At 38.8% G+C, this 27,807-nt stretch overlaps 1 protein-coding gene across 3 annotated transcripts in view; it reads right to left on the bottom strand.

Annotated features, from left to right (window-relative positions):
- Positions 1–27,807, bottom strand: part of NCOA3 (nuclear receptor coactivator 3) — a 109,585-nt gene that overhangs the window by 21,757 nt on the left and 60,021 nt on the right. For all 3 annotated transcript variants that reach the window (XM_081948361.1, XM_081948363.1, XM_081948362.1), the window contains 7 exons: positions 10,997–11,098; positions 9,497–9,669; positions 8,276–8,376; positions 4,008–4,182; positions 2,129–2,317; positions 1,507–1,608; positions 164–301 (listed from right to left, as the gene is read on the bottom strand). In XM_081948361.1, coding sequence (XP_081804487.1) covers positions 164–301; positions 1,507–1,608; positions 2,129–2,317; positions 4,008–4,182; positions 8,276–8,376; positions 9,497–9,669; positions 10,997–11,088 — 970 coding nt within the window. In that variant the 5' untranslated portion in view covers positions 11,089–11,098. The remainder of the gene's footprint in view (positions 1–163; positions 302–1,506; positions 1,609–2,128; positions 2,318–4,007; positions 4,183–8,275; positions 8,377–9,496; positions 9,670–10,996; positions 11,099–27,807) is intronic.

The raw sequence follows: 27,807 nt of genomic DNA, 5'->3' as shown, positions 1-27,807 counted from the left end.
TGGACATCATTTGATATGTTATTTTTATATGAAAATGCATGCTCCAATTAAAACTTCCAAGACAACGATTCACTGTATTTGTTTCAAATTGGTCCTAAAAATAAATAACCCTCCTTTATTTTTAAAATTAACCCCTCAACAGCTTTCAAGTTCCAGATTTTACCTTCTTGATAGTGCCGCTTGTTTGACCAGGGCTGACCTTCATTTTGGCATAAAAATCTCTGAATGCAACGGCGGATTGTATCTTCAAATCCCGGTCTCATAGACCTTAAAGAATTTGTATCTATGTTAACAAGTTTACCTGCCGAATAGAAAAAGAAACTATTGGGAATATCCTTGATATAGTTATACTTAATTAAATGAATGCTGTGTTACTAGAATTTATAAAAAAAATATGCATTGCAATGTTATTAAAAAATAAAAGCATAGAACCTTAATTGAATAAAATACTGGAAATAAGCAAATAAAGAATATTAAATAAGAAAATATCAACCAAATAAAACTTATTCATACATTTAATTAATCTAAAAGAATGGACGCCAGTTGCAATTTTGGAAAAAATAAATTCCATAATTTAGGAGCAATATAGGACAAATCTCCCAATGAGCCTTAGGTGAACTAGTTCATATAATCAGACAGACAGTTCCTTCAATGAGTCCTAAACGTTTAAGGTTTGAAACAATTTTAGTTCAGCCAGAAAATAATAGGCAAATACTGCAAACTGGAAGCACTACAAGAAAAAAATTCTGAAATCATAATGTCCTTGTAGATTCCATCCTTAGGCGGAACACAGCAGTGAAAGCAGTTAATGGTGCCAGTTAGTTGGCACATATGACATCATTGCTCTGCGATGTGCATTGGTTACCAGTTTGTTTCTGGGTTCAATTCAAGATGCTGGTAGTTACCTTTAAAGCCTTATATGACTTGGGTGAGGTTACTTATATGACCATCTCACCACGGTGGTTTCAATCTAATCCAGCAGGACGCACATTCTCAGTACGGTTGGCCAAAAGGTGCATGCTTAGCAGGGCCTTGAAAAAGTGCCTTTTTTGCCATAGCATCTGCCCTCTGGAACATCATCTTTTGCAAGATTAGGCTGGCCCCCACCCTCATTGCTGTTTTATGTTTTTGGTAAGATTTCAGAAGTGGTTTACCATTGCCTCTTTCCTAGGCTTAAAGGAGAGTGACTGGCCCAACACCACCCAACTAGCTTTGTGCCTAAGATAGGACTAAAATGCACCTTCTCCTGTTTTCTAACTGATGGCCCAACCATTACACCAAAGTAGCTCTCGTTTCATTTTTATTTTTTCTTATTTTAGCAATTGCACTTTTTATTTAAAGTTGTGTGCCACCCAAACTCATGCACGTCAGATGGGCAGCCATATAAATTGAATGAATTCATAAATAAATAATATGCTTGAGGACAATTAGTAACACAAACCATGTTTATTCCTATAGTTTGCATTAAACAATGTATTTGATGGGTTTTTCAAGTAGAATTCTCACCTGACAGATCATGTCTAGTAACAAAGCTCTCTGTGTTTGGGGAAAATACCCTCTCTACTGTCGAGATACGGCGTGCGACACATATCATACAGGACTGCAAATCTGAAATACAAAATATTTTATGACATATTTAAAAGTCTGACTACTTTCAGCACACTATCAAAGAGCTTCCATTTCCTGGTCAACTTACAAAAGGTAAATGTAAAGGTTCCCCTCGCACATATATGCTGGTCATTCCCGACTCTAGAGAGGGTACTCATCTCCGTTTCAAAGCCGAAGAGCCAGCATTGTCCAAAGACAGTGGTCATGTGGCCGGCATGACTAAACGCCAATGGCGCCTGGAACGCTGTTACCTTTCCACCAAAGGTGGTCCCTATTTTTCTACTTGCATTTTTACATGCTTTTGAACTGCTAGGTTGGCAAAACTGGGACAAGTAATGGGAGTTCACTCCATTACACGGTGCTAGGGATTCAAACCGCCAACCTTTCTGATCCACAAGCTCAGTGTCTTAGCCACCGAGCCACCACGTCCCTATGAGATATATGTATATAGAGATATGTGACATATACAGCAGTATAAATGAATGGAATACATTTAAATAAATGGATGATTTGCCATTACCTTCCCCTTCTTCTAGCATGGCTCTTGGTTGTGATAAAGCAAAACACTGCATGGTTTCAAATCTTTGATGCAATTCCTGACTACTTCCCATATCTTCTAGAAGTTCATTTAATGGTTTCACCATCATACGACAATTAAATGTGTGACTTTTCTGTCTCGGTGCTTCATTGGTCCAAGAAACTCCATTCACTAAAAAAAAAAAAAAGTAATAAGACTTTCTTATTAAGTTGTTGGAAAAAGAATGATGACTTTAATTCTGCATTTATCCAGCTACACTGGCTAGTTAGAACCGAAGAGGGTTGGGGTTAGGGCATGCTATTGTATGTAACATTTATGGACTGCAAAAAATTATCCACAACAGAAAAAGAAAAACCAATTTAATGCATGGGATATCGTGTATCAGGGAAGCAAAAACCAAAATCTGCTATAAATATATTAAAGGTGGAAGAAGGTAGAGGATTCTTCTAATATCAACCATTGGTGTTTGCAACATGAACTTATTTATTTATTTATTTATATCCCATCTTTATTATTTTTACAACTCAAGGCTGTGAACATATCCTGTGTGGTGAGCTGGGTTGACATAAAATGACTGGCCTAAGGTCACCCTGCTGGCTTTCATGGCTAAGGTGGGACTAGAACTCACAGTCTCCTTCCTTCTAGCCTGGTGCCTTAACCACTAGACCAAGAGTGTCAAACTCACGGCCTGCAGGCTGGATGCGTCATGCACTTGCTATGCCCAGCCCCATTTTACAGAAAGTGGGAAAGTCGTGATACGTCATATGATGACAACACGACAACGCGAGTTTGACACCCCTGCACTAGACCAAACTAATTTTCTTGCACTTGAACAATGAAAGCTGGAAAGACAATCAAGCAGTAGTCTCACTCCAACTATTCCCATTTCTATTCTGTGTTCCCTAAATGTTATCAGTACTGTCAATCATACACAACAATGCTAATTTGCAAGCATATTAAGAGATACACTCCACGATTTTGCTGGAATCATTATGGTAGAGATTTAAGTCCAGGTGTCTTTGCCATCAAGTGAATCATTTCTGGGAATTAGAGCGATATACTGTATGAAAACCTAACTCTAATAGAACTAATAATATTGGCCACAACTGAATTTGCATCTTTTCCCACTTAATGTTTTATTATGATTAACATCAAGATTTAACCATATTTACTTAAAACATTAAGATGGGGTAATAGACTTCTATTACAAAAAATAAATTTTGATTGATATTATGTTCAGCAAAGTTTGGTAAAAATGAAAGTCGGCATTTTAACAGACTCCATATAATGGTATATTTTAAATAAACTGAACATCAATATTTCAATCTGCATTAACAGAAAATAGCATGTGTTTACTTACTAAATATATTCTTTGTTTTTCCATAAACGCTCAAGGCATTTTACATGAAGGAATCCCCTAATCTCACAACAATCCTCTGAGGTCGACTGAGAAAATCAGAGGTGGGTTGCTCCCCGTTCGGCCCAGATCGGACGAACCGGTAGTAGCGGCGGCAGGAGACTCCACCCACCTGCCTGCGCATGCGCAGAAGTATTGCATGCACACGCCTGAACCAGAAGTTTAAAAAATTGGCAACCCACCACAGAAAGTGTGTGTGCGTGTTTGTGTGATAACAATTTAAATTACATAAACCATATTTTTCAAGAAGTTACAAAGATCCAAGTATAATTTGTTTAAATACCTAATTTTGCTGAAAACTCTTAATATTAAGGTACAATGTGAATTAAAATTTAAAAAAGTACTTTAAAGTTAATACTGTAGTTTAAATTAAACATATTTTTTTAAAGAAAAGGTCAATTTTGCACATTTCACATACCAAGTGATTATGAAAAGCTTTCTTACCTGCAGATTTGGGTAAATTTTTAAGAAAATCTTTCCGATCTTCCTCGTGTAAGATACTGTAAACACTTGTATTAACCAGGTCCTCTTGTTTATATTGCAAATACTGAGTGACGTTTTCAGATACAAATACAATGTTTCCGTCCCTATTTACTACAAATAAGAAGCCATCTAATGCCTAGAAATAAAGTTATGGAAAGCTAGTATTGAGGCATTTAAACACAGAGATATATTAACAGTTATTATGCACTGAAATAAATATCAGTGTTGCTGATGATATTACCTAGTTTGGTGATGAAACATTGACAAGTAAACAACCAAGCTGAAAACAACCAAGCACAAAAAACCCCACAGTTCAACCAAGAGCTAAAAATATTCTCTGCTATCAGTATTTTATAATCCTACACTTAACAACACAATATCTATTGCATTCACTTATAATCCTAGACTTGCACTGTGTGTATACACAGCATATGCCTCCTAGTTGATAGGATGTGGGCAAAATTATATTGGCTTACAACATAGTATTTTGATTCTAGCTTGGATAGATTAGCAGGAGCATCTGTAAAGTAAAACTGAACTTCCATTATCCTTGCACGATGCTGGCCAAAATGTGCCAAAATAGGCCAGTATTGTCCTTGTTTTTATCAGGAACTCTGAAGTCTGGCATGAAAATGATTACATCTGAAAACCTGGTCGATATCTTCTTTCTCTTATTTGAAAACATTACATGAAAGTCTTGATTAATCAGAGGGATAATGGACAGCAAAGTATCTCTGGGCCAATCTGGTGGCATCCATGCCATATAGAAGGCTGTATTATGCAATGTGAAAAAAATAACCTAAAAGGGCAGAGAGTTAATGCATTAAAGAAAAAAAAAGATATGTTTTATATCTTTGAAACTAAGAAAAAGAGGAAAGAGTGTAACTGAGTTGAATGGTCTCATCTTGTGTGAGAATATCTGTAGGGAAGTGAATGTGTAGATTTAATTATGAATAAAAGAATGAAAAGATATGCCAGGAAGTATCAATAAGTTATCATGGGTGCATACGTAAGCCAGAATCCATAGATGATAAAGATCGAATGTTACACTCCAGTGAATGGTGACAATGGATAACTGAAGATGAGATAGGAGGAAAAATTGTGTAGCATTTTGAATGAATGTGATATAGGAGATTGGGTCATACAGAGAGAATGAATAAGGAACAAATTGTAAAACATACATAAAGGAACAGCAAGTGCTTTGAGAGGTATCGGATGATGTAGAAAGTCATGGATGGATGAGGTTGATGAGGTCTTCATAAAGAGGAAGGTGAAAAATTTAAAGAACAAAGGGCAATATATAAAGCAGTATGTGGATGCAATGAAAGGAACAATGTCTATAAAAACAAAAAAGGAATGAAGACGTACAGGTAGTCCGCGACTTACGAATGTAATTGAGGCCAGAACTGTGGTCCTAAGTCATGCCGGTTGTTACCTGATTTTACGACCTTTTTTCCACAGTGAATCACTGCAGTTAAGTGAATGTGTTGGTCATTAAGCAAATCCACTGTCTGCTATGGGCAGCTGGGGAGGGGGGGGGGCGTTTGCCAGAAACTGGAACACCGGTTTTCAGCAAAAAGAAAAAGTTGTAAATCTTGGTCATGTGAAACCACAGGGACTGTCAGAATTTTGAATCCAGATCATAAGTAGCCTTGGGGATGTCTCTTGTAATTTAAACAGTTACTAAGCAACCAGTTGTTAAATTCAGAACCATCTGAATATCACAGGTGTTAAACTCGCCATGTCAAGCTGTCATGTGACATATGCTTTTTCCCTTCCCGGAGCTGGGATGGACGTGGCCTGCATGTGACGCATCTGGCCCACGGGCCACCAGTTTGACACCCCTGATCTATATAATAAATTGTTTTGTGATAAATTAGTTTTAGCTATTTCTTTCTGTACTTTTCATTTAAATGAAATAAAGGGAGGTGAGTGGCTCAAAATGCAAAAAAGAAATAAACAAATATTTCTTTGGCTTAATATGACTTGCAGCATCCAATCTGGGTCAGTCACCGGGGCCAGAGGTTTTAGTATTCTGAGCTTTCAGGTTCATTCTGAAGCCCATCCTCAGGAACTTCTCTTCCATCAGAATATGTGCTTTGGGCTATATTTATTTGTGCCTGGTTGTGTGTGGCTTTTTAGTTCTTGATTGGGGTGTTGAGGGTCAGCTAGTAAGTCACTGGCTGGTTGTTTCCTTGTGGTGCCAAGTCCTCAACCCCCAAGTACCTGATAAGCTGGTGGTAAATCAATACTCATGTTGACTGACAAGGGGTCCATTTCCCAGGCTTCAATCCCTGGCTATTTCCCTGGCTATTTTTAATCTGCTCAGCCAACAATCTTAGTAGCTGGGAATTTGAACATATGTCCTTGTTCATTGTCATTGTTGTTTCCTATCCTTTTTCTGGGGTCTTTGTAACAATGCTCATTCTGAACAGGAATAACATGGTGGGTATGTATGCATAAATACTTGTAAATAATCCTATACTTACTTATTCAGAAGGACGCCACTAAAATCAATGGAATTGCTTCCCTAAAAGAGTACTAAGAATTACAATCTAAGTGGGAACAGAATAGTATTGATTTTGTTCTTTAAAAATTATTAATAAAAGCAATGCCCAACTCAATTACTCATTTCCAAACCTGATGATCTACAATACATTCCAAAAAGGTGGACCAAAAGTCATGCTAATTCAGAATGGATATGTATTACACTCCAACATATCATCTCACTAGGAAAAGGGTACATTACTCATTTTCTAGGAATGGAGAAGAAATCTCAATTTTTACAGTTTTGGAACTGTAAAAATATTGAGAGCTGATAGATTCTCAATCATCCAGGTCAAGGTTGTCCCAAAGTTGCTTTTTCAAGAGAAAACCCCACCATCCAGTCATGATCATGATGTACTGATTGTGTTAGAAACTTCTTGGACGAGAAGCGAAGCGTCTTCAAAGAAAAACCAGAAAGTCCAGTTGCCTCTTGAAAAAGCACCTTTGGGACATACTTTTAGTATTGCTCAATTCTGTGGAATCATTAGCACAGCAGAAAGCTCTATATTTGTTATTATACGTATTTGTAGTTGTCAAATAGCTATGTTCAGAAGATTCTTCATAGACATATCCCAACACTATCTATTAACACTATATACTTACAATACAATAGCAGAGTTGGAAGGGACCTTGGAGGTCTTCTAGTCCAACCCCCTGCGTAGGCAGGAAACCTTATACCGTCTCAGACAAATGGCCATCTAACATCTTCTTAAAGACTTCCAGTGTTGGGCCATTCACAACTTCTGGAAGCAAGCTGTTCCACTGATTGATTGTTCTAACTGCAGGAAATTTCTCCTCCCTTTTAAGTTGCTTCTCTCCTTGATTAGTTTCCACCCATTGTTTCTTGCTCTACCCTCAGGTGCCTTGGAGAATAGTTTGACTCCCTCTTCTTTGTGGCAACCTCTGAGATATTGGAACACTGCTATCATGTCTCCCCTAGTCCTTCTTTTCATTAAACTAGACATACCCAGTTCCTGCAACTGTTTTTCATATGTTTTAGTCTCCAGTCCCCTAATCATCTTTGTTGCTCTTCTCTGCACTCTTTCTAGAGTCTCCACATCTTTTCTACATCGTGGTGACCAAAACTGAATGCCGTATTCCAAGTGTGGCCTTACCAAGACATTATAAAGTGGTATTAATACTTCATGTGATCTTCATTCTATCCCTCTGTTGATGCAGCCTAGAACTGTGTTGGCTTTTTTGGCAGCTGCTGCACGCTGCTGGCTCATGTTTAAATGGTTGTCTACTAGGATTCCAAGATCCCTCTCACAGTTGCTACTATTGAGCAAGGTACCACCTATACTGTACCTGTGCATTTTCTTTTTCTTGCCTAAATGTAGAACCTTACTTTTTTCACCGTTGAATTTCATTTTGTTAGATAATTCCCAGTGTTCACGTTTGTCAAGATCCTTCTGTATCTTAAGCCTATCTTCTGGAGTATTGGCTATGCCAGCTTGGTGTCATCTGCAAATTTGATGAGTTCCCCATTTATCCCCTCACCCAAATCATTGATGAAGATGTTGAAGAGTACTGGGCCTAAAACAAAGCCTTGGGATACTCCACTGCATACTTCCCTCCATATAGATGCAGTTCCATTGAGGACTACACGTTGAGTGCGGTTGGTCAGCCTATTAAAAATCCATCTGGTGGTGATCCTGTCTAACCCACATTTTTCTACTTGCCTGTAAGAGGAGTGGTCCCAGTGAATCTTTATCAATAACACCCTGTCCAGTTGAAGATACATCTGCCTTCTGAACATCATCATCAGTAGATGCTGTTTTTCCTGAAATTGAAAAGCAAGTCTTGAAAAAGATAATACTATATATGTAAGCATGCCATGGGATATATACAGATTTAACTGTTACTATTTATTATTAAAATGCTTAAAATTATTTAATGAGAATTTAAACAGCTGAAAAAAACAGTACTGAACCATACACAATATTAATCTTTATTCCATACTAAAGGATGAAAGCTTCCTTGGTGACATAGAAAATATAAATTCAGCTTAACCATGACATTGTTTGATAATGAAGTAAAAGATAAAGGAGACCTTGTGGATTTTATTCTGCTAGTCGTTGTCAACTATAACAAACAGTGCTCATCTCCATTTTAAAGCCATTGAGCCAGCGCTGTCCGAAGACATTTCCGCAGTCATGTGGCCAGTATGATGTCACAGAGCACTGTTACCTTCCCACCGAAGTGGTACCTATTTATCTACTCGCATTTGCATGCTTTCAAACTCCTAGGTTGGCAAGAGTGGGGCAAGGACGGTAACTCACTCCATACTGTGGTGCTCGGGTCTTGAACCTGGGTTGCCGGCTTTCCAGCCAACAAGCCCAGCATCCTAACTGCTGAGCCACCGTACCGCCCTTGAAAATGAAGACTGGGTAAGTATTCAAATGAGAAGAAACTATCCAGAATTGTGTTATGATAGCTTAAGGAGAGAGCCATAAGTCTAACTTTTTCTTCTATGACCTCTTTTATGTTCTTTCTTTTCTCCCTTCAAAACAATAAAATGATTGTGGAAATGATTTAAATGGTTCCTTCCAGCTCTTGATTCCATGACAGTATGAATTGGCTCTTCTATTATACATGCTAGTCCATGTATGATATGCCATATGCTAAATAAATAAATAAAATGACTTGGATCCAAACAATACGTTATTTTACTGACTCTAATAGAGTGTAATAAATGTAAATGTATGAATCTTTTAGTAAAACATTAGTCAACCTTTCAGTTATTTTATTTGTGATATCCATGTTGTTAATGTTAGCTTAAGCGGCAAAAATATTTAGCAGAAAATAAAATGTATCTCATATTTTAAAGCTAAAATCAGACTCGTGTCTACATGATTTTTAGATAAAAGGGATATTTTATATAAATTAAGAATCAGTCTTGCCTTGTTCCTTTATCTGGCGTATCTGTCGAACTGTTTCCTTTAAAATTGCACATTTATCTGGTTTAACATTGAAATGATCAATGTCACTCAAATTAGCAGATATCAGTTCAGCCAGTTCTTCAATATATTTACTTTCCTGCTCCCGTCGCCGTTTCTCTCCACTGCATACAAGACTTAAAGAGAGAGAAAGATAGAGGTTTTATGGGTTAAGGCTTCTGATCATATGATTTCCCTTTATAAAATATATTAATCAAACTGCTACATTAAAAGTGGTTTTGATTTATTATAAATATAAATATAAATATTTATAATAAATAAATATATTAAATAACTTCAATTTAGCAAGTCACATCTAACCCTTTGGAAATGACACACACACCCCGCCCCCATGGCCACACTGATATTTCCCAACTGGGTGTCAAGAGGCTAAATGTTACACTGTTTTTGAGGAGTACTGATTTCAGAGTAGGAATTTATCACAATGTTTTTCAAGGTTGAATAAAAAAATCAATACAAGAATGCAAATGAAAGGAGAGAGGGAGAGTTGAGGTCTACTACTGGCTTTTCTTAACTCTCAGTTTGCTTCAACTCTCTAATATATAATCCCAACAGATTATCCTTGAAGAATCAAGTCAAAAATGACTGCCTGGTCCTACTCTATTGAATTAAACATGTACCTGATTTACCATGTTTCCCCAAAAATACAACCTACCCTGAAAACTAGCCCCGCCCTGTTTTTGTGTGTGGGCCTAATATAAGCCCTACCCCAAATATAAGCCCTAGTGAAGGGGGCACGGCCAGCATAGGAGGTGGTGAGCGTGCATGGGCCGACAGTATCTGGCAGCAGCCACAGCCCATGTAGCACCGGTGAGTTGAGTACCTGTGTAAGCAGCAGGCGGAGGCAGACACCCGGGGGGGGGGGGGGAGGCAGGCGATCTGGACATGCTGGACAGGCTGTGGGATAGCTGACCGTCAGTGGGCCAGGGTGTCGGTTGGCCACGGGAGGCTTATCTTCATGTCTCTTGGCTTGCCTGCAGCCTGCGCAGCACATTAGGATTGCCTGCCTTCCACTCCATGCATTGGGATCACCTGCCTTCCGTTCTCTGCCTTCTACTCTGCGTAGCCCCAGAGTGCGCCGTCCAAAGGACTGACAAGCTGCAGCTGTTATCGGATACAGTCAGTCCTCATGCGCTGGGGATGGGGAGCCCACGGCTAATCACCCTATTTCCCCCAAAATAAGCCCTAGTCCTTATTTGGGGGGGGCACAAATAACACCAGGTCTTATTTTGGGGAAAACACAGTATATACTTAATAATCTCCCCCTCCCCCTAAATTTTTTCTTCTTGTAATAATATGGCTTTACTTCATTTCAACATTTTAGATATGCTATCAACTGAACTCTAATCTAAATATTAACTCAATTTTAAATTCTGAAATTAGCATACATTATTTGTAAATGTTCTATAGTAACATTATTTTAAAAACTTGGAAATACTTTACCCTGGTCCGGCAATATCACATGGTTTTCGTTTTCTTGAGTCACTGTTCATACTGTCCAAGATGTTCTCTCCTAATCCACTCATTCTGATCATGCATCAGCAGCTGAAACCATCAAGAAATACAGCAATTGAGTTTAAAATTTTGCCTAAGAAAAAAAGGTAAACATTCGGAAAAACATTCCAGAATGACAGGATTGTGAAGGACTGATGATCATGTACTTTAATGGCTTTCAGTTTATTCATCCACTGCTATTTTAAAACTCAACTTTCAATCCTTTTTCCTATGTTCAACTTTCTGTTTTCCTGAATAATTATGTTACTTGATGCTCCCAAGTCTAGGGACTTCCGGAAGACTGTAAAAAATATAAAGAAATTCACCACAGACATCAAAGGATATAGACCCATGGTGGTTTATAATGAAAATCAATAATAAAGCATCCACAATGTATCAAACATGTAAACTATCCATGCCAAAAATATTTTAAAAACACAGCTGGAGAAAACGTAGCAGCTGCTTCCTCTTCCTGCTTCTGCTCCTCCTCCTCATATACCAGAAATTCAAGATAACAATCTCCTCTGTTACCTAACAGACATGCTCTCTGTCTCAATAAGGGCACCACACTCTGCTACAGATTCAAAATACGGGTGCAATGTACTTTGGGCACAGCTGTGGGTTGCTCCCAGTTTTACTACTGGTTCATTTCACACGCGCTTCATATGCACAGAATAATTTACAGTGAGCGTGTGCACTAAACAACATGCCGGCAACGGCAGCAGCGATCACGGAACTAGTTTGGGGGTGTGGCCAGCCTGGGTAGCTGCCGGTTCAGTGACCCAGGCCAAAATACCATTGCCGGTTCGGCTGAACCAGGCCAAACCGGGAGCAACCCACCTCTGTTTGGGCAGCCACACACACACACACACACACACACACACACACACAGATAGGCCCCCAGTAATTGAGCATTTTGTATGTACTGCAGCCTTTAAGGGATGCACTTGCAAAGTGATGAAGGCATGAGTTACCAGAATAAGATCCTGATTATCCAGATACCCCTCCAATTGTTCCCCTTTCCATTTTTGCCAGTAAATGTTACCAAAGCTTCACGTAGGTTCAACTGCTACATAATCTACACTTAAGTGGATAAAGTAGGTTGCCCGTTGGGCCATTTTACGCCCTCCGGAGGCTTCAGGAGGTTTCCCTAAAGCCTCTGGAGGGCAAAAAACAGCACAAAGCGCAAACTGGAAGTCTGTTCCCGAACTTCTGGTTTGCGCGTTGGGCCGTTTTTCGCCCTTTGGAGGCTTCAGGCGGCTTCCTTGAAGCCTCCGGAGGGCGAAAAACAGCCAAAAATCAAGGCCCAAAATCAGCTTGGAGCTGACAGGCAATGCCTCGCGTGCTCTCACAAATGACTCTGTGTGTCACCTGTGGTACGCGTGCCATACATTCACCATCATGGACCAATACCATTTCAGACAAATGTTGTCCAATCTCTTCTTAAAAACCTCCAGTTAATCCCCACAGATTAATTGTGGATAATTGTTGGTGGCATTTCTTGTTGATATTTGTCTTTGCAATGTTATATAAAGTTGTTCTAATAAAATTAAATTAAAAATAATTAATGCACACAACCATCAATACTTTTTTTTTAAGAAAAACAAAATGTGAGTTCCATGTGTGCCACTAGATGGCAGATCAACATTAAAGAACTAGACAACTGCCATTTAAAAGGACAGAAAATCACTAAAGGGCAGACTTTTCAATAGAACAAGCAAAATTAAGTATCTTGGTCATGCAAAAAAAAAAACACGTCAACCGCATTAGAGCATCAGCTTATGCTTTTTATGTGGCATGTAATGTCTCATATGCATGACTTTTTATAACAAAACTCAAATCTTGAAGCAGAAGTTCAGATGGCAGTATTTGTTTCTCACACAACTCCATTTCTAAAGAGGCACATATTTTTATAGCACTACAAACTGCCAGGGAGAGACAGGAAGTACACCAAAAAACCAACAACCCCAAGATAAAGGGAATGAGAAAAACTCAGGAAATATGAGGACAAAGAAATATATCAAAAACCCACAAGCATTTTAATTTGCTGAATAAACTGCCCCAATGTCTTTTTTAAAAGGTCTAATTTTGTATAGCATTTGTATAGCATAAACATAAACAATATTAGCAGTATATTAAGCTCCTAAATAAAAAAGCTACTGTATTCCAGCTTGGACAAGAATAGCTTTCTCAGAAGAAAAATGTACAATGAATATTGCCTTTGAAAATTACATGGTTCAATTGTTAATAACAGAAAATTAGTCCGTCTCCTCTGTATTATACTATGCTCCTTTCTCTTTCTTTCAATTATAGTTCAAGGATGAGAACATTTAAAGGTTAGTAACTCTAATTCTACCTGTTAATCATAGTAATTGTTACAGGCTGAAATAAAAAACAACTGACAAGAAACTAGATAGATCACTATGTAATAGAGAAGAGATACTTTAAAATAAAATTTAAAAAACCTGACAGTCTTACCCTAACAACAGTGCTGTCCCATCTTACATCATTTCCCGTTATTATTTTTTGTTTTGCAATGTCATTATGCCATCAATTTGCCTGGGAAGACCCTATGCTGAAAATATTGAATGACATTAACTTTTTGTGCTACAAGACAGTCACTACAATGCCAATTAACCAAAGCGTTATTAATGCAAAAAAGCATTCATGAAAAAAATACAATAATGACGTTGGCTCACAGAAATAAGGATGTGGTTCCTTCATTTTTTTTTTCAGCATATGTTTGGAATTGTCTACCCATGTTTCCCCAAAAATAAGTCTGAGTCTTATTGCCAAAATAAGCACTAGGGATTATTTTCAGGGGAGTTATTTTTTTCCCATGCCCACTTCTTCTGTTTGTTCATGGAGGAGCAGGAAACCAGGTGCGGCACCCCAGTGCCGCCACCATGAGGCAGAGCTGCCCCACGTGCCCTGATTACGTCAGGGACTCTGCAGTTAAGACCACCCATGCCCCGAGACCTGCCTCGCCTTGCAGTCATGGCACCAACACACCGCTCGGCCTCCTGCTCCATTGCAGCTGTGAGCAAGCAGAAGTGAGCCAGTGGTTGGGCTCCTGTTGCACATGGCTATCACCGCAAGGAAGGTTCCAGGGCATGGATGGCCTGGCTGCCGGAGCCCTGAGGTAAGCCAGTGCAAGGCACATGGGGCACCTCCACCATCACCCTGCCTTGCCTTGTGGCTGCAGCACTGCAAGTAAGCAGACGAAATGGGTGGATGGGAAGCAACACAGGCTCTTAAGTGGATCTTATTTTTGGGGTAGGGCTTATATTAGGCACACATATAAAAACATGCTGGGGGTTGTTTTCAGGATAGGTCTTATCTTAAGGGATGCAGGGTATATTAACTAAAACTCTCACTGTCATGACCTTTAACTGGGCAAAAAAGTGCATCATATGACAAGCATTTTTTTAATGCAAGTATCTCAAATTGGCTAACACACAGAACATTCCCAAGGGAATGAAATTTGGATAGGTTTTCACTGCTTTAGTGCAACTGGCTGTTGTGGGACTGATCTTCATTTTCAACATTCCATGACAGTTTCCCAGCCAGTCTTGCAATCCTTAATTCCCTTCCTGTCCCCCAATAGAAGCCATTTATCTGAAGGAAGGGAAGGTAAGATTTCTGCTGCTCCCTGCCAACTTTCCACAAGAAATGGGAAAGGTTTTTTGCTTTCACATTTCCATGAAACATTAAAATGAATTGTGCAAACTTTTTGTTTAAATATTTGGGTAACCTGCACTTTGTTGGGTTATTCTTAATTTTTTTACCTAAACAGAGAAGCAAAGAATTAATCCAAATTCACTTAACAACCATATTACTATTGTTGAGTGATTCACTCAACAACTATGCCAAGAAAGCACTAAAACGGGCAAAATTCACTTAACTGTCTCATTTAGTAACAGAAATTTTGGCCTCAGTTGTGGTATTAAGCCAAGAACTACATATATGTATCAAACTCTGCTAGGAGTACAATAAGTTTGATTAAGCATTCTTTAGAGTTTGTAATAGAATAAGAAAGTACTTTTAATACATACATGATATGCATTGAATACTTAATACAGGAAGTCCTCAACTACCTGCAACAGACGCTGCAATGATCCTAAGTGTGAAAGATGATCATAAGTCACTTTTTTCAGCGCCATTGTATCTTTGAAAAGTCACTAATCAAACTGTTGTAAATTGAGGACTACCTGTATGAGAAAATCCAATTTATTATTATTATTTATTAACTGATGTGGATGACATCTTTCAATAAAAGGTACTTTGAAAAATGCATTTTTCTAGCAGCAGTCTTCACTGGGGATATTCCAAACACAAATCAGCTTGGTGTCAGTCCTTATGATTTAAGGGCTGACACTTAGCTCTTGTTTCTGGAATGACTTCCAGAAGAGGCACAAGACTGGGGCAATATTTCTAGTTCTTCTTGCTCCTTGTGATACTATGAACTTATTTGTAGTATATCACTGTCTTACTCAAATGGTACACAGTGACTGCACCGTTGACAAATGTCTAGTTCTCAATTTAATCTTTAAAATAATCTTTAGAGTAGTGCTGAAGATACTGCTTCAGTATTTTCATATAATCTTAATATTTAATCCCCAATCAAATGCAGCATTGAATAAAATACACTAAAATGCAGAATAAAAAGAAGCCAGGGCAAAAAGGTCGTTCTTAATTTCTATGATTATTTAAAGGTGATGCATTTGGAATAACATGAAATTTTCAGACAGTACTGAGATCAAATTTTGCTAGATGGAAAAACCTAAAAATGATTGAGTTGACCTTGCTATAAAAGAAAGTTCCTTAATTCTCAAAGGTAACGTTTAACAACTGACAAACTTTCTCCTAAATGGAAAGCTCAACACTTCAAAATATAATAATAACCGTCCTGTGGCATTTCAAATATGGACTAGTTTATTTTTAGTGTCTTTTTTTAATGTGCTTCATTAGATGTATTAGGCCAGGGGTGGGGAACTGTGGCTCTTTTGCGACTTGTGGACTTCAACTCCCAGAATTCCAGAACCAACATAGCTGCCTCAGGAATTCTGGGAGTTGAAGTCCACAAGTCGCAAAAGAGCCACAGTTCCCCACCCCTGTATTAGGCTAATGAAATAATCAGAAAACATGTGCTTCTAGTACAAAAAAATAAAAATAAAACTCAATGGAATGGAACTATAGGAAATCTATCACCACAGCAGGTGTGCAATGCATTATTTTACAAACAGGAAACCCAGAAAGGCTGTCCCTTTGAAGAAGAAAAAATCCGAATTCAAATTTCAGTTCAACTATGAACTTTCCAAATTGTCTTAACACCATTCACTGCCTTCCAGGTACAAGTCTATATCAAAATCCGGAAATAATATTGAAATCGAGAACTAATTCTAATATTGAAGGGTTACTAAACTGTACCCTGCTGGAATTGGGATTCAAAATACTTCAACCCATAAAGATTATACTCAGTGACTTCCAGTAGCACACTCCTTCCTCCTCAGACGAGCTGGGCTAAAAACAGACCAAGCCAGTTTGCCTAGAAAGGCTGGGAGGGAGGCGGAGCCCATATTGATCCAAAAATGAGACTGTAACCATCCACATAGCAACTGTGCTGCTTGAACAGAGCAAGGAAATATTTCTACACAAAGAGGCATTAGGACTTAACTTCCCGGGTTTTATTTTGTTACAGTAATTTCTTTGCCACTCACAGCAACACATATGTGTTCAGTGTTAATGCCACTTTATAATGCCTTGGTAAAGCCACGCTTGGCATTCAGTTTTGGTTGCCATGATGTAAAAAAGATGTGGCGACTCTAGAAAGAGTACAGAGAAGAGCAACAAAGATGATTAGGGGACTGGAGACTAAAACATGAAGAACGGTTGCAGGAACTGGGTATGTCTAGTTTAATGAAAAGAAGGACTAGGGGAGACATGATAGCAGTGTTCCAATATCTCAGGGGTTGTCACAAAGAAGAGGGAGTCAAACTATTCTCCAAGGCACCTGAGGGTAGAACAAGAAGCAATGGGTGGAAACTAATCAAGGAGAGAAGCAACTTAGAACTGAGGAGAAATTTCCTGACAGAACAATTAATCAGTGGAACAGCTTGCCTCCAGAAGTTGTGAATGCTCCAATACTGGAAGTTTTTAAGAAGATGTTGGATAACCATTTGTCTGAATTGGTGTAGTGTTTCCTGCCTAAGCAGGAGGTTGGACTAGAAGACCTCCAAGGTCCCTTCCAACTCTGTTATTCTATTCTATACCAAGAGATGATAATGATGATGATGACAAAACAAAACACCGAAGTCTTAAGAACAGGTTAAAAATAGAGAATAGATACTCCCCCACATCCTATTAAGACATTAATAGGGATAATATGAATAGGGTCATAGGGGACATAATGGAGCTTTCTTCCCTAGCATACACGAAGAATATTTATGACTTTTAAGAGATTAATCTAAACTTTGTTTTTTATCCATCACCACTGTATTATCATTGCCATAATATTTTACTGGTATTCCCTTATTAAATTTCCATATTTTCTAATATGGCTCAGAGGAAAACATTCTACAACTTTTGCCACTGTAACTTTTTTGTCCATACCAGCTGGCCCGCACATGCTTTGGCACTGCTCCCATTTTTACATCCATGATGTAAACATCAGCTGATTTTAACAAACTTAGGTAGACAAGAAACGGAAGAAGAAATTGCACAGGATATGTGTGCTGGGTGTTCCCCATTGACTCTCCTTTTGTTGGAGGCTTCATTTTAAATTTACTAGGGCTGTGCCAGCTTATCATTTCCAATAGTCATCTAATATCTTGGTAAATTTTATTCCTAGGAGAAGTATCACCCAAATTATTTTAGCAGATCACAGCAGCTAAATGAACACATGGAATCCAGGAGTAATATGAAAAATTCTGAATACTCAAAAAGTGAATATTACATTACAAAATAAGAACATTAGAAAACCAGACCAGTATACAGAGGTTGGTATTATGCTTTAAAATATTCATTGATTTGTCTTACTATAAATTAATATTGGTTAGAGTCTTACTCAAATTATACTCTTGATACTTGATCATTTGCAGTTGCTATCATTTACAGTTGCTACCAGCAGTATCCAGACTTGTAGGATCTCCATCAGAGTTTGTGATAAAACAGATTGGACTCTGTTTCTCCTGTAATGAGCTATAATTTGCACATTTGTGGCTTTCCTTTTAATAGCAATAGCACTTAGACTTATATACTGCTTCACAATGCTTTCTCTCTAAATAGTTTACACAGTCAGCATATTGCCCCCAACAATCTGGCTCCTCATTTTACCAACCTCGGAAGGATGGAAGGCTGAGTCAACCTTGAGCGAATGAGACCAAAAATGCCAAACTCCGGGCAGCCGGTGATCAGCAGAAGTAGCCTGCAGTACTGCATTCTAACCACTACGCCACTGTGGCTTTAAAATCTAATGTCAATCATATAACTGGCTGGTGGCTATTGGGCCATTCACTTTCTCTTGACCCAACCCACCTCACAGAGTTGTTCTTGTGGGGAAAATAGGAGGAGGAAAGGCGTATAAGATATGTTCATCCTCTTGAATTATTTATAAAATATAAAATAATAATGGCAAGATTGATTGAGGAAATAAATGATATAGTGACTCTTAAAAGTGCTGCTTTTTCATTGGCATTCTTAGCCAACGAATGAACTGTAAAGAATGACATGTGTACTGTATCCTCTCAACTGAGACGTACTGTAGTTACTGCTTTCCTCAATATCATATTATTTATATTGCTGAGTTTGGGCAATAGGAACAAAAGCAGAAATTCATAGTATTTCTAATGTAGCTATTTTAGAAATAATTAAAATATTTTTCCTCTGAGTTTTGTCAGTTTCTAAACACTAAAAAGCAGGCCAGTGTCTGAAACATGATAGTGGTAGTTAGAGGACAGCCATACAAGGTAAATGTTATTATTGTGCCTATTTGTGGTATGGGTGTGTTTGTTACTCAGCCTCTTGATATGCTAGACTGAAATAGGAGATTCAAGATGCAGTCCAAAATTATACTACAAATAAAATTTACAAAGGACTAGAGCTGCTTCTGGTGAATATAAGGCTGTTTTCTTTTCTCTTACCTCCTGTTATGTGTTGGTCTTCTTCATGTTAAGGTGATTTGATATATAGCTGCTCAAGAAGTTACTAAAGAGCATCACTTGGGGTGAGGACCGGAATGCAAATTTGATCCAGTAGCATTTCTTAATTGAAGAAGGGAAGAGAAAATATTTATTCAACTTATATCAAGCTTCTCTCCCAAAATTGCATTCCAAACCATTATAAGGCAGACATAAGATTGAGGCTTAAAGCTGAAAGTCTGAAGCAGTGATCAGCTCAGTCATGGACGTGGGGGAGGGGCAGGGGTGGGTTCCTGCCAGTTCTAACCTCTTCTATAGAAGAGGTTCCACAAATCTACAGTGGCATTTAGAACCAGTTGAAGAGCGAGAGGAGGAATTCTGGGAGTTGAAGTCCACAAGTCTTAAAGCTGTCAAGTTTGAACACCCCTGGGGTTTTTTTCTAAAGGGTTAGGGGTTCAATGGTCTTGTAACTTGGCAGCTTTAAGACTTGCGTGCTTCAAATGCCAGAGTTCCTGAGCCAACATGAGTGGAGGAGGAATTCTGGGAGTTGAAGTCCACAAGTCTTAAAGCTGTCAAGTTTGAACACCCCTGGGGTTTTTTTCTAAAGGGTTAGGGTGCAAAGGTCTTGTAACTTGACAGCTTTAAGACTTGCATGCTTCAAATGCCAGAGTTTCTGAGTCAACATTTTGGTTGCTAAGCAAGAGCGTTGTTAAGTGAGTTTCACCACATTTTAAAAATTGGCCAAGCCCACCCAGTCACATGACAGCCAAGCCACTCCCACTCGGTTACATGGCCGGCAAGCCACTCCCACCCAGTCACATGGCCAACAAGCCACTCCCACAAAGCAGGCCACACCTACAGAAGAGGTTCTAAAAAAAATTGAAACCCAACACTGGGGAGGGGATTCCAGTCAACCTCCTACTGGACCTATTAATTATTGCCCTACATATACATGAAAGTATCTGTATGAAAGGAACAGCTTAGAAACAGAGCCTCTGCTTTGTATGTAGACTTTTTCAGGTTTGAATCCTAACTTTCCAGAAAAAATAGGAAAGACTTGCTTGAACAATGGGTTGGACTAGGTGACTTTCAAGGTCTCTTCCAATTCTGTTATTCTGTTCTTTTCTGACTGCCCAATGAAACTCTAGTGCAGTGTTTCTCAAACTTGGCGACTTTAAGTCCTGTGGACTTCAACTCCCAGAATTCCCCAGCCAGCTATGCTGGCTGGGGGATTCTGGGAGTTGAAGTCCACAGGACTTAAAGTCGCCAAGTTTGAGAAACACTGCTCTAGTGGGTGCTCCCATTTTAGCATAGAAAATATTGAGGTAAATAAAGAGTGGCCTGATCAGTACAAGGCAGCTATATATATTTTTTACATATTATAATTGTTGTCAAAACATATGAAAAAGATATTGTTAAAAAAATAAATAGCACATATACAAGAAAACTGGGCCGATATGCAATAGCCATTGGTGTTAAGCACATACATCATATCCTATCCTGAAGCTTCCCATCAAAATCCTCCAAATTTTCATTAATATGCCTCACGATACAGGGTGAAACATTCCAAGCTTGTAGATTGCCAATAGGAGACCAACTGAGGCAGGAAGTAAAATAAGAAATACCTACGGGAGGAACAGCATAGATTTTCATATGTTCAAGATGATCCCATTAGATCTTGCTTGGCTTTTTAAAAAATCCATCTTAAAAGATTATTTTTAACATAAATTTGGACTTTATTAATGGAATTAATGAAACTCTTAGTGGGATATTTCAAGGGCTTCCCTGAAGGCTCCGGAGGACAAAAACCGGCCGTACAAGCAAACCAGAAGTGACTTTTGGGTTCCCCCTAGGGCCGATTTTTGACCTCCGGAGCCTTCGGGAGGCTTCCCTGAAGGCTCCAGAGGGCAAAAAAATGGAAGTCTGTTCCCGAACTTCTGGTTTGCGTGTAGGGCTGGTTTTTTGCGCTTTGGAGGCTTCAGGGAAGTCTCCAGAGAGTGAAAAACGGCCTCAAAAGAAGGCCTTGCGTGCCCTGACAAATGGCTCCACATGCCACCTGTGGCACACGTGCCATAGGTTCGCTATCATGGACCTATACTATAAAGTTTCACATGCATGTTTAATTTGTTTTACGACACAACTTGTACAGGGTACATTATTAAATCCTATAGTTAAGATGGACTATTAATATGTTACAGAAAGTTACAGTTTTTAATAATATCTTATTTATTCTGAACCACTGAATCACAGAAACATAGAGTCTGAAATTACCTAAGAGGTTATCAAGTCCAACCTCTTTTGAAAACATCCAGTAAAGGGGAAGAACCACTCCATATGGTTTCCCCTGACTCATAACTCCTAGTCAAGATCTTCCTAATGTTTATTCTATATCTACATCCTTGAAGTTTAATCCCATTAGCTCTGGAGCAAGTGAGAATAAGTCTGAACCTTCTAGATCTAGAATGTAAGAGCTTGATCATATCCCCTTGCAGCTTCTTGCAATATAACATAACTAGGTCTTTTAGCCATTCCTCATAGGATTTAGTCATCAGTCATTTTACCATCTTGGTAGCCCTACTTCGGATTTACTGTAGGTCAGCCACTAGAACAGCAGTTCTCAACCTGTGGGTAGGGACCCCTTTGGGGGTCGAATGATCCTTTCATAAGGGTCACCTAAGACCATTGGAAAACACATATTTTCGATGATCTTAGGAACCGAGACACCAATTTTATGGTTGGGGGTCACCACAACATGAAGAACTGTATTAAAGGGTCGCGGCATTGGGAAGGTTGAGAACTACTAGACTAGAAGCACTGCATAAAACAGACTGTTCTAAAAAAATTAATACATAACTTTTTGGAAATATGCAAATACATAAAAGGGAACACTTGTTTTATTCAAAATTCAGGTTTTCAAAACTGATGTTTCTTTCTAGGCAACTTAAAGGTAAATTATCAATAGCCCAGTGAAAAACTGTGTCCAAGTTTAAATTATTCTGTTAACACCAATGGCATTTTTTATACTGTTACTCTCGAAAACAGTGTTTGGAAATAGATGGATGAGGTGAAGATCTGCATAGATCACATAAGCATGGTTGCTCTCTCAAGTAAGACAGATCCTAATTTGAAAAAGGTATTTCCTCCAACCGAAAGCAATGTCAAATCCCCTTTCAGCCTTGTTTATGGAGCGAGATTCCCCTTTGCTCTATGACAGGGGTGTCAAACTGGTGGCCCGTGTCATGTGCAGACCACACCCACCCCAGCTCCGTGAATAGGAAAAACGTCGTGAAACAACACGTGATGGCAATGTGACGCAGCGAGTTTGACATCCATGCTCCATGGTATAAAAATGAACTCTGTTTAATAGGTCAACAAAAAAGAAATGGTAAAACTATATCAGGATCGGCAACAAAGACAGGTATTCTTTTTTCTTTTTCACATTTTTATTATAACAGTCATGGCAACGTTAGAAGTTACTAATGCTTACAACATATTTTCATATATTACATGAAGTGAATATTAGAACATTCACCTTTTAGTCTACCAGTTAAGAAAATAATTTTCGTTAAAAGAAATGAGGTAATGTTACCAAAGTACAGAACTCTTATATTCAGAGCAGTTTGCCAGTGTTTGCTGCAGTAACTATCCCTTTAATGTTGAAGATAGGACACATCATTCTGACACTTTCAGTAACTAAGAGCAATTGTGTTCCTGTTCAAAATAGGACGTATAATCAACTAAGCATACACAATCTGGGTCATAAAACAAAGCCAGGCTCTTATCTTGTCAGAATATGTGGTTTTGTTCTGCATTTCTACTATCTCTGTTGTATAAAAATATATCTTAGTAAATTTTTTGTGGATGATATATCTAGCATTATTAAAGCACTATTTTCATGATCTCCTTTGTCATTTTACAGTTTTCATAAGTGAGACTGATTTTAAGAGTGCTTTCTGACTCCTTACTCTCTAAACATTAAGACAGGTCTTGATTCTAACCTGATATTACAATTTGGCTGAAGATTTATTTTAAAAGTTTTTCATGTTCAGGAAATTTCAGGACCTCAAATTGAATGACCAAGAGGTTACAATCATACTGAACAGGACCTACAGTCAATTAAACAATCTCCATACTCTGAATCTAGGAATTCTCTGTGTGCTGCTTATTTACAAACATTTACAGAGAATAAGAAATAATTCATTTACTTATAGCTTGTAATAAAAAAATAAACATTACTACAGAATTTCTGAGGAGCTTTGGATGCAAGAGGGTTTATGGAAGGTTTTGGAGGTTTAAATGATACAACTGCATTTATTTGTAAGCACTTTCAGTATTGTATTTCTGGATCAAGATAAGGCATGGCATTTAATCCAGCATTCTGTTGTGGGTGCACCCTGCTAGTTCAAAGTATTTTGTCATGTTAGACAAGGTAAACTTATGCTGCCCCTCATTTATCATTGACCGAACCATACAATAAAAACAATGCATATCAGATTTTAAATCATCTCTTTCATCTCTTCTGCTTTCCTTTGCTTATCCTCAACATGTGCTTTTTAAATTTTATGATTAATCAATCAAATTAATCACCTATATTAGTTACATAGCTATAACTTCACCACACTAACATTTCTTGGTCCTGTATTCAAAATAAATCCTTTATTGTTGTTCATACTACTATAAAACATATAAATTGGGGACTTAAAAATGTCGCCCCATTTCACTGCATAGGAATCATATACTAAGATTAGCACCTAGCTTAACATCAGGCAGCTCCTCTCTCCTAAATATTTTTAAGTACACTACGGGAACTAAACATCTATTGATCGTCATGCTATCTAGCCCACTTTTAATTAGCTTGCTGATCAGCATGCCATTGAATACTTTGTCAAATGCTTCACTGAAAAAAATCAAAGCTGCAACTTTTCTTGGGATCACACCAGTGGTGGGTTCCGAATCCCGTTGCAACCGGTATGGTACAACGGGGCTAGGCATCCACCACATGCACGTGCGCAGCACACACACAGCGCGCGTATGCGTATTTACTGCCCGTGACACTCCGCGATGCTCCAGCTGCTCGGCGCAGGCACTGTACACTCCATGTGTGCGCGCGGAAGCCCCAATCGGCTCAAATACCGGTAAGGAGGACAGATGGGCAGGAGAGCCCTCCGGAGCACCGTACTGAAACAGTACCTGGTGCTCCCAGCAGGCACCAGTTCGCCCGTATCAGGGCATACCGGTCGTGTCCCACCACTGGATCACACAGTAGCCATACATATTTCATTCATTCATTTAATCAATTTTTACGGCTGCCCATCTTATTGAATAACTGGGTGGCTTACAATTCAGAAAATACATTGCAATGAAAAATAAAAAGAACATTTAAAAACAATAAAAACAGTAAAACATTAAAATGTCTGTTGAACATAGTTTCTCTGATTTGTCAGGGGCTTTATAATTCTAGATTTTAGGTTAGTTTTAAATAATAAGATTCAACCTTTTTAGCAAATTTTTCTATGTATCATTCCTTCTTATTTGTTTTCGGGTGTTAAGTATAATTGAAACTGTCTTCCTTTTTGTTTCTGCTGGTTAATGACTTGCAATAAAGTAATTTGAATTTGCTTGACCTAGTTGAATTGGTAGCTACTCTTGAAAAAAGGCAAATCTCGAGCCATGTAGGGCTTCATATATAATCACCAGCATCTCGAATTGCATCCAGAAACATACCGGTAACCACGGGCAGCTTATACAGGAGTGGTGTTAGGTATGTCATTTATCAGGCACCACATACAGCCGCAATCTGTACAAGTTAGAGTTCCTGAATGGTCTTTAAGGGCAGTTCCATGTAGAGTATGTTACAGTAGTCTAACCTGGAGGTTACAAGAGTTACTGTGACAGGGCCTCCTGGTCCAGGTATGGGTGCAGTTGGCACATCACCCAAAGGTGTGCAAAAGCTCTCCTAGCCACAGCTGTCACCTGTTCTTCAAGCAGGAATCACAAGCCCAGGAGGACTCCCAGATTGCACACTGGGCCTGTTTGGGGCAGTGCAACACCATCAGAACTAAACATGGAAGAACCTTGTTTGTGGGGAGTCCATTTACCCACAGCCACTTTGTCTTGCTAGGGTTGAGTCAGAGGCCATTTTGTCTCATCCAGTCTCCAACAGCCTTCAGGCACTGAGACAGGATGTTCATGGTATCACTCAAGAAGCCTGGGGTACAGATATAAAGCAGGGTGTCATCTGCATACTAATGAATCTCACCTCAGATCACCTCAACCAGCAGCCTCATATAAATAATAAAAGGGGAGAGAGAACGGAGCTCTCAAGAGACACCACAAAGTAGGGGCTACAGGCTAACTCTCTCGCGCTCTATCAACACTGACTGGAACCAGTCCCAGAGGAAGGAGGACCACCAGGATAATTCAATGACGCACATCCCCAGTTCCCAGAGTCAGCCGAGAAAGATACCATGATTTTTGGTATCAGATGCCATTGAAAGGTCAAGAAGAGCCAGGACAGATGCACTACCTCCATCCCACTCCTGCCAGAGGTCATCTATGAGCATGATCAATGTCATCTCAGTCCCAATTTCTGGTCTGAATCTCTACTGAGAGGGGCAAGAGCTGACAGGAGCACTTCCTCTCTCAAGGAGTTGTTAACTATTACCCAGATCCACTCACACATATCCTCCTATGAAGCATTAATTAGTCAGGAGGGACACAGATTTAATACACAAGTGGTTGAGTTAGCAGTTGAGACATAACTTCCTCAGGTTCAAGAGGCTCAAACTCTTCCAAGATCTCCTTGCTTTAAGGAAACAGGAACAGGTGGTTATAATTCCTCCCAGGTGAAAATTATGCACATAATTTTAAAAAGCAAACCATGATTAAGTTTTCAAAATGAAGACAATAAAGCAATTAATAGCATTGAAGTTATAATCAAGATTGGTACAAATAAATAGGGAAATCAGTTAGCCCAATTGTCACGGCTGATTTCTTTGATGAGGGCAGCTCATTTTTTTTTGAAGTTTCTTTTTCACAACCATATACATTCCTGTTTCATAATCCAGCAGGAAATAACTGATTTAATCTGAATTATATAGGCTCAAGAGTACAATACCCCAACATTTGTACATTCTAAATAAGAGGCGGTTAGCCAAAACAGGCAATGAATGAAGCTGTCCAAGAATGCTCATGAAAAGTAGCCTATTGTGTTTTGTACATTTTTAACACTCAGCGATTGATTTAATTTCAAAAGCACAAACTACTGCAGGCTTTACAGCAGCCAAAATGTGACCTTCTTGTTGAACATACTACTATTTGCTCTTATGTTCTTCAAAAGTAATCAACATATCATCTTTTGAAATCAACTAAACAGCCTTAGAAATACATAAATATCAACAGAAAAAAGTTCCATTTAATAATAGTGAAACAGGTAATTTGAGCCATAGCTTATGTTAATGGCTTTACCAAAAAAAATTACATCTTAATATATAGTATCCTTCAATAATGAAGTTAATATTTTGTAACTATAGTTCTTTCATATATATATATATATATGCTGGTTTTGTTGTATTCGGGTCTTTTCCCGTGTAAGTTTGAGATTGTCTTTGCAACGTTTCGGCAGGATCTCACCTGCCATCTTCAAGCTGTGGGCTTAAAATGTGATCGGAGCTGCCGTCTTTCTGTAAGTCTTGGTGGGAGGGGATGGGGTGCTGGCTTTGTTTCAGTAAGTGGAATGATTGGTTGTGTGGTTGTATCATGATTGGTAGATTGGTGCTGATTGGTGCAGGCTGCGTGTGCATTGTTGTTTTGTATTTTAACGGCTTGGGTGGTGAGCGGTGTTCGTTTATTGGATAGGGCTGGTTTCCAGATGTTTGGTAGGCGGGAGGTATCATCACGTTTGTTCATGCTGTGGGGGTGTTTCTCTATTTCGATGGCTTCTATGATTATTCTCTTGTGGAGGTGTTCTGTTTTGGAGATTAACCTGGCTCCTTCAAAGTTGATTTCATGTCCTGTAGCTTTAAGGTGCTGGAAAAGGGAGGAAGTTTTTTCTTTTTTTCTTACTGCGTTCTTGTGTTCTGTGATGCGTGCATTTATTCTTCTGTTTGTTTGTCCTATGTATATTGCTGGGCAGATTTTGCATGGTATTTTGTAGACTCCTTGGTTTTCTAACTGGATTTTGTCTTTGGGGTTTCTTAAGATGTTGGCTATTTTTTGGTCAGTGGTGAAGGCTGTCCTGATATTGTGCTTGTGGAGAATTTTGCTGATTTTATCTGTGGTGCCTTTGATATAAGGGAGGAGGGCGATGCCATTGTCCTGTTCTGTGTCTTGGTTTTTTGGGGGAGTCTCCTTTTGGATTAGGTTGGTGATTGTTTTTCTTTGGAATCCATTGGAGATTAATACATTTGTGAGTTTGTGTAATTCAGTTTTCAGGTGGTCTTTGTCGGCTAGGCATTTGGTTCTGGAGATGAGGGTCTTGGCTACAGAGTTGATCTGTGCAGGGTGGTGATGGGATTGTGCATTTAAGTAGCGGTTGGTGTGTGTTTTTTTCTGGTAGATGGTGTGTCCTAGGGAGCCATTTGGTTTTTTGTAGATTAGGACATCCAGAAAGGGAAGTTGGTT

Source organism: Natrix helvetica, assembly GCF_964273705.1.
Source record: "Natrix helvetica genome assembly, chromosome: 3".
NCBI lineage: Eukaryota > Metazoa > Chordata > Lepidosauria > Squamata > Natricidae > Natrix > Natrix helvetica.
The sequence above is the reverse complement of the archived record's forward strand: the minus strand, read 5'-3'. Positions and strand labels throughout refer to the sequence as shown.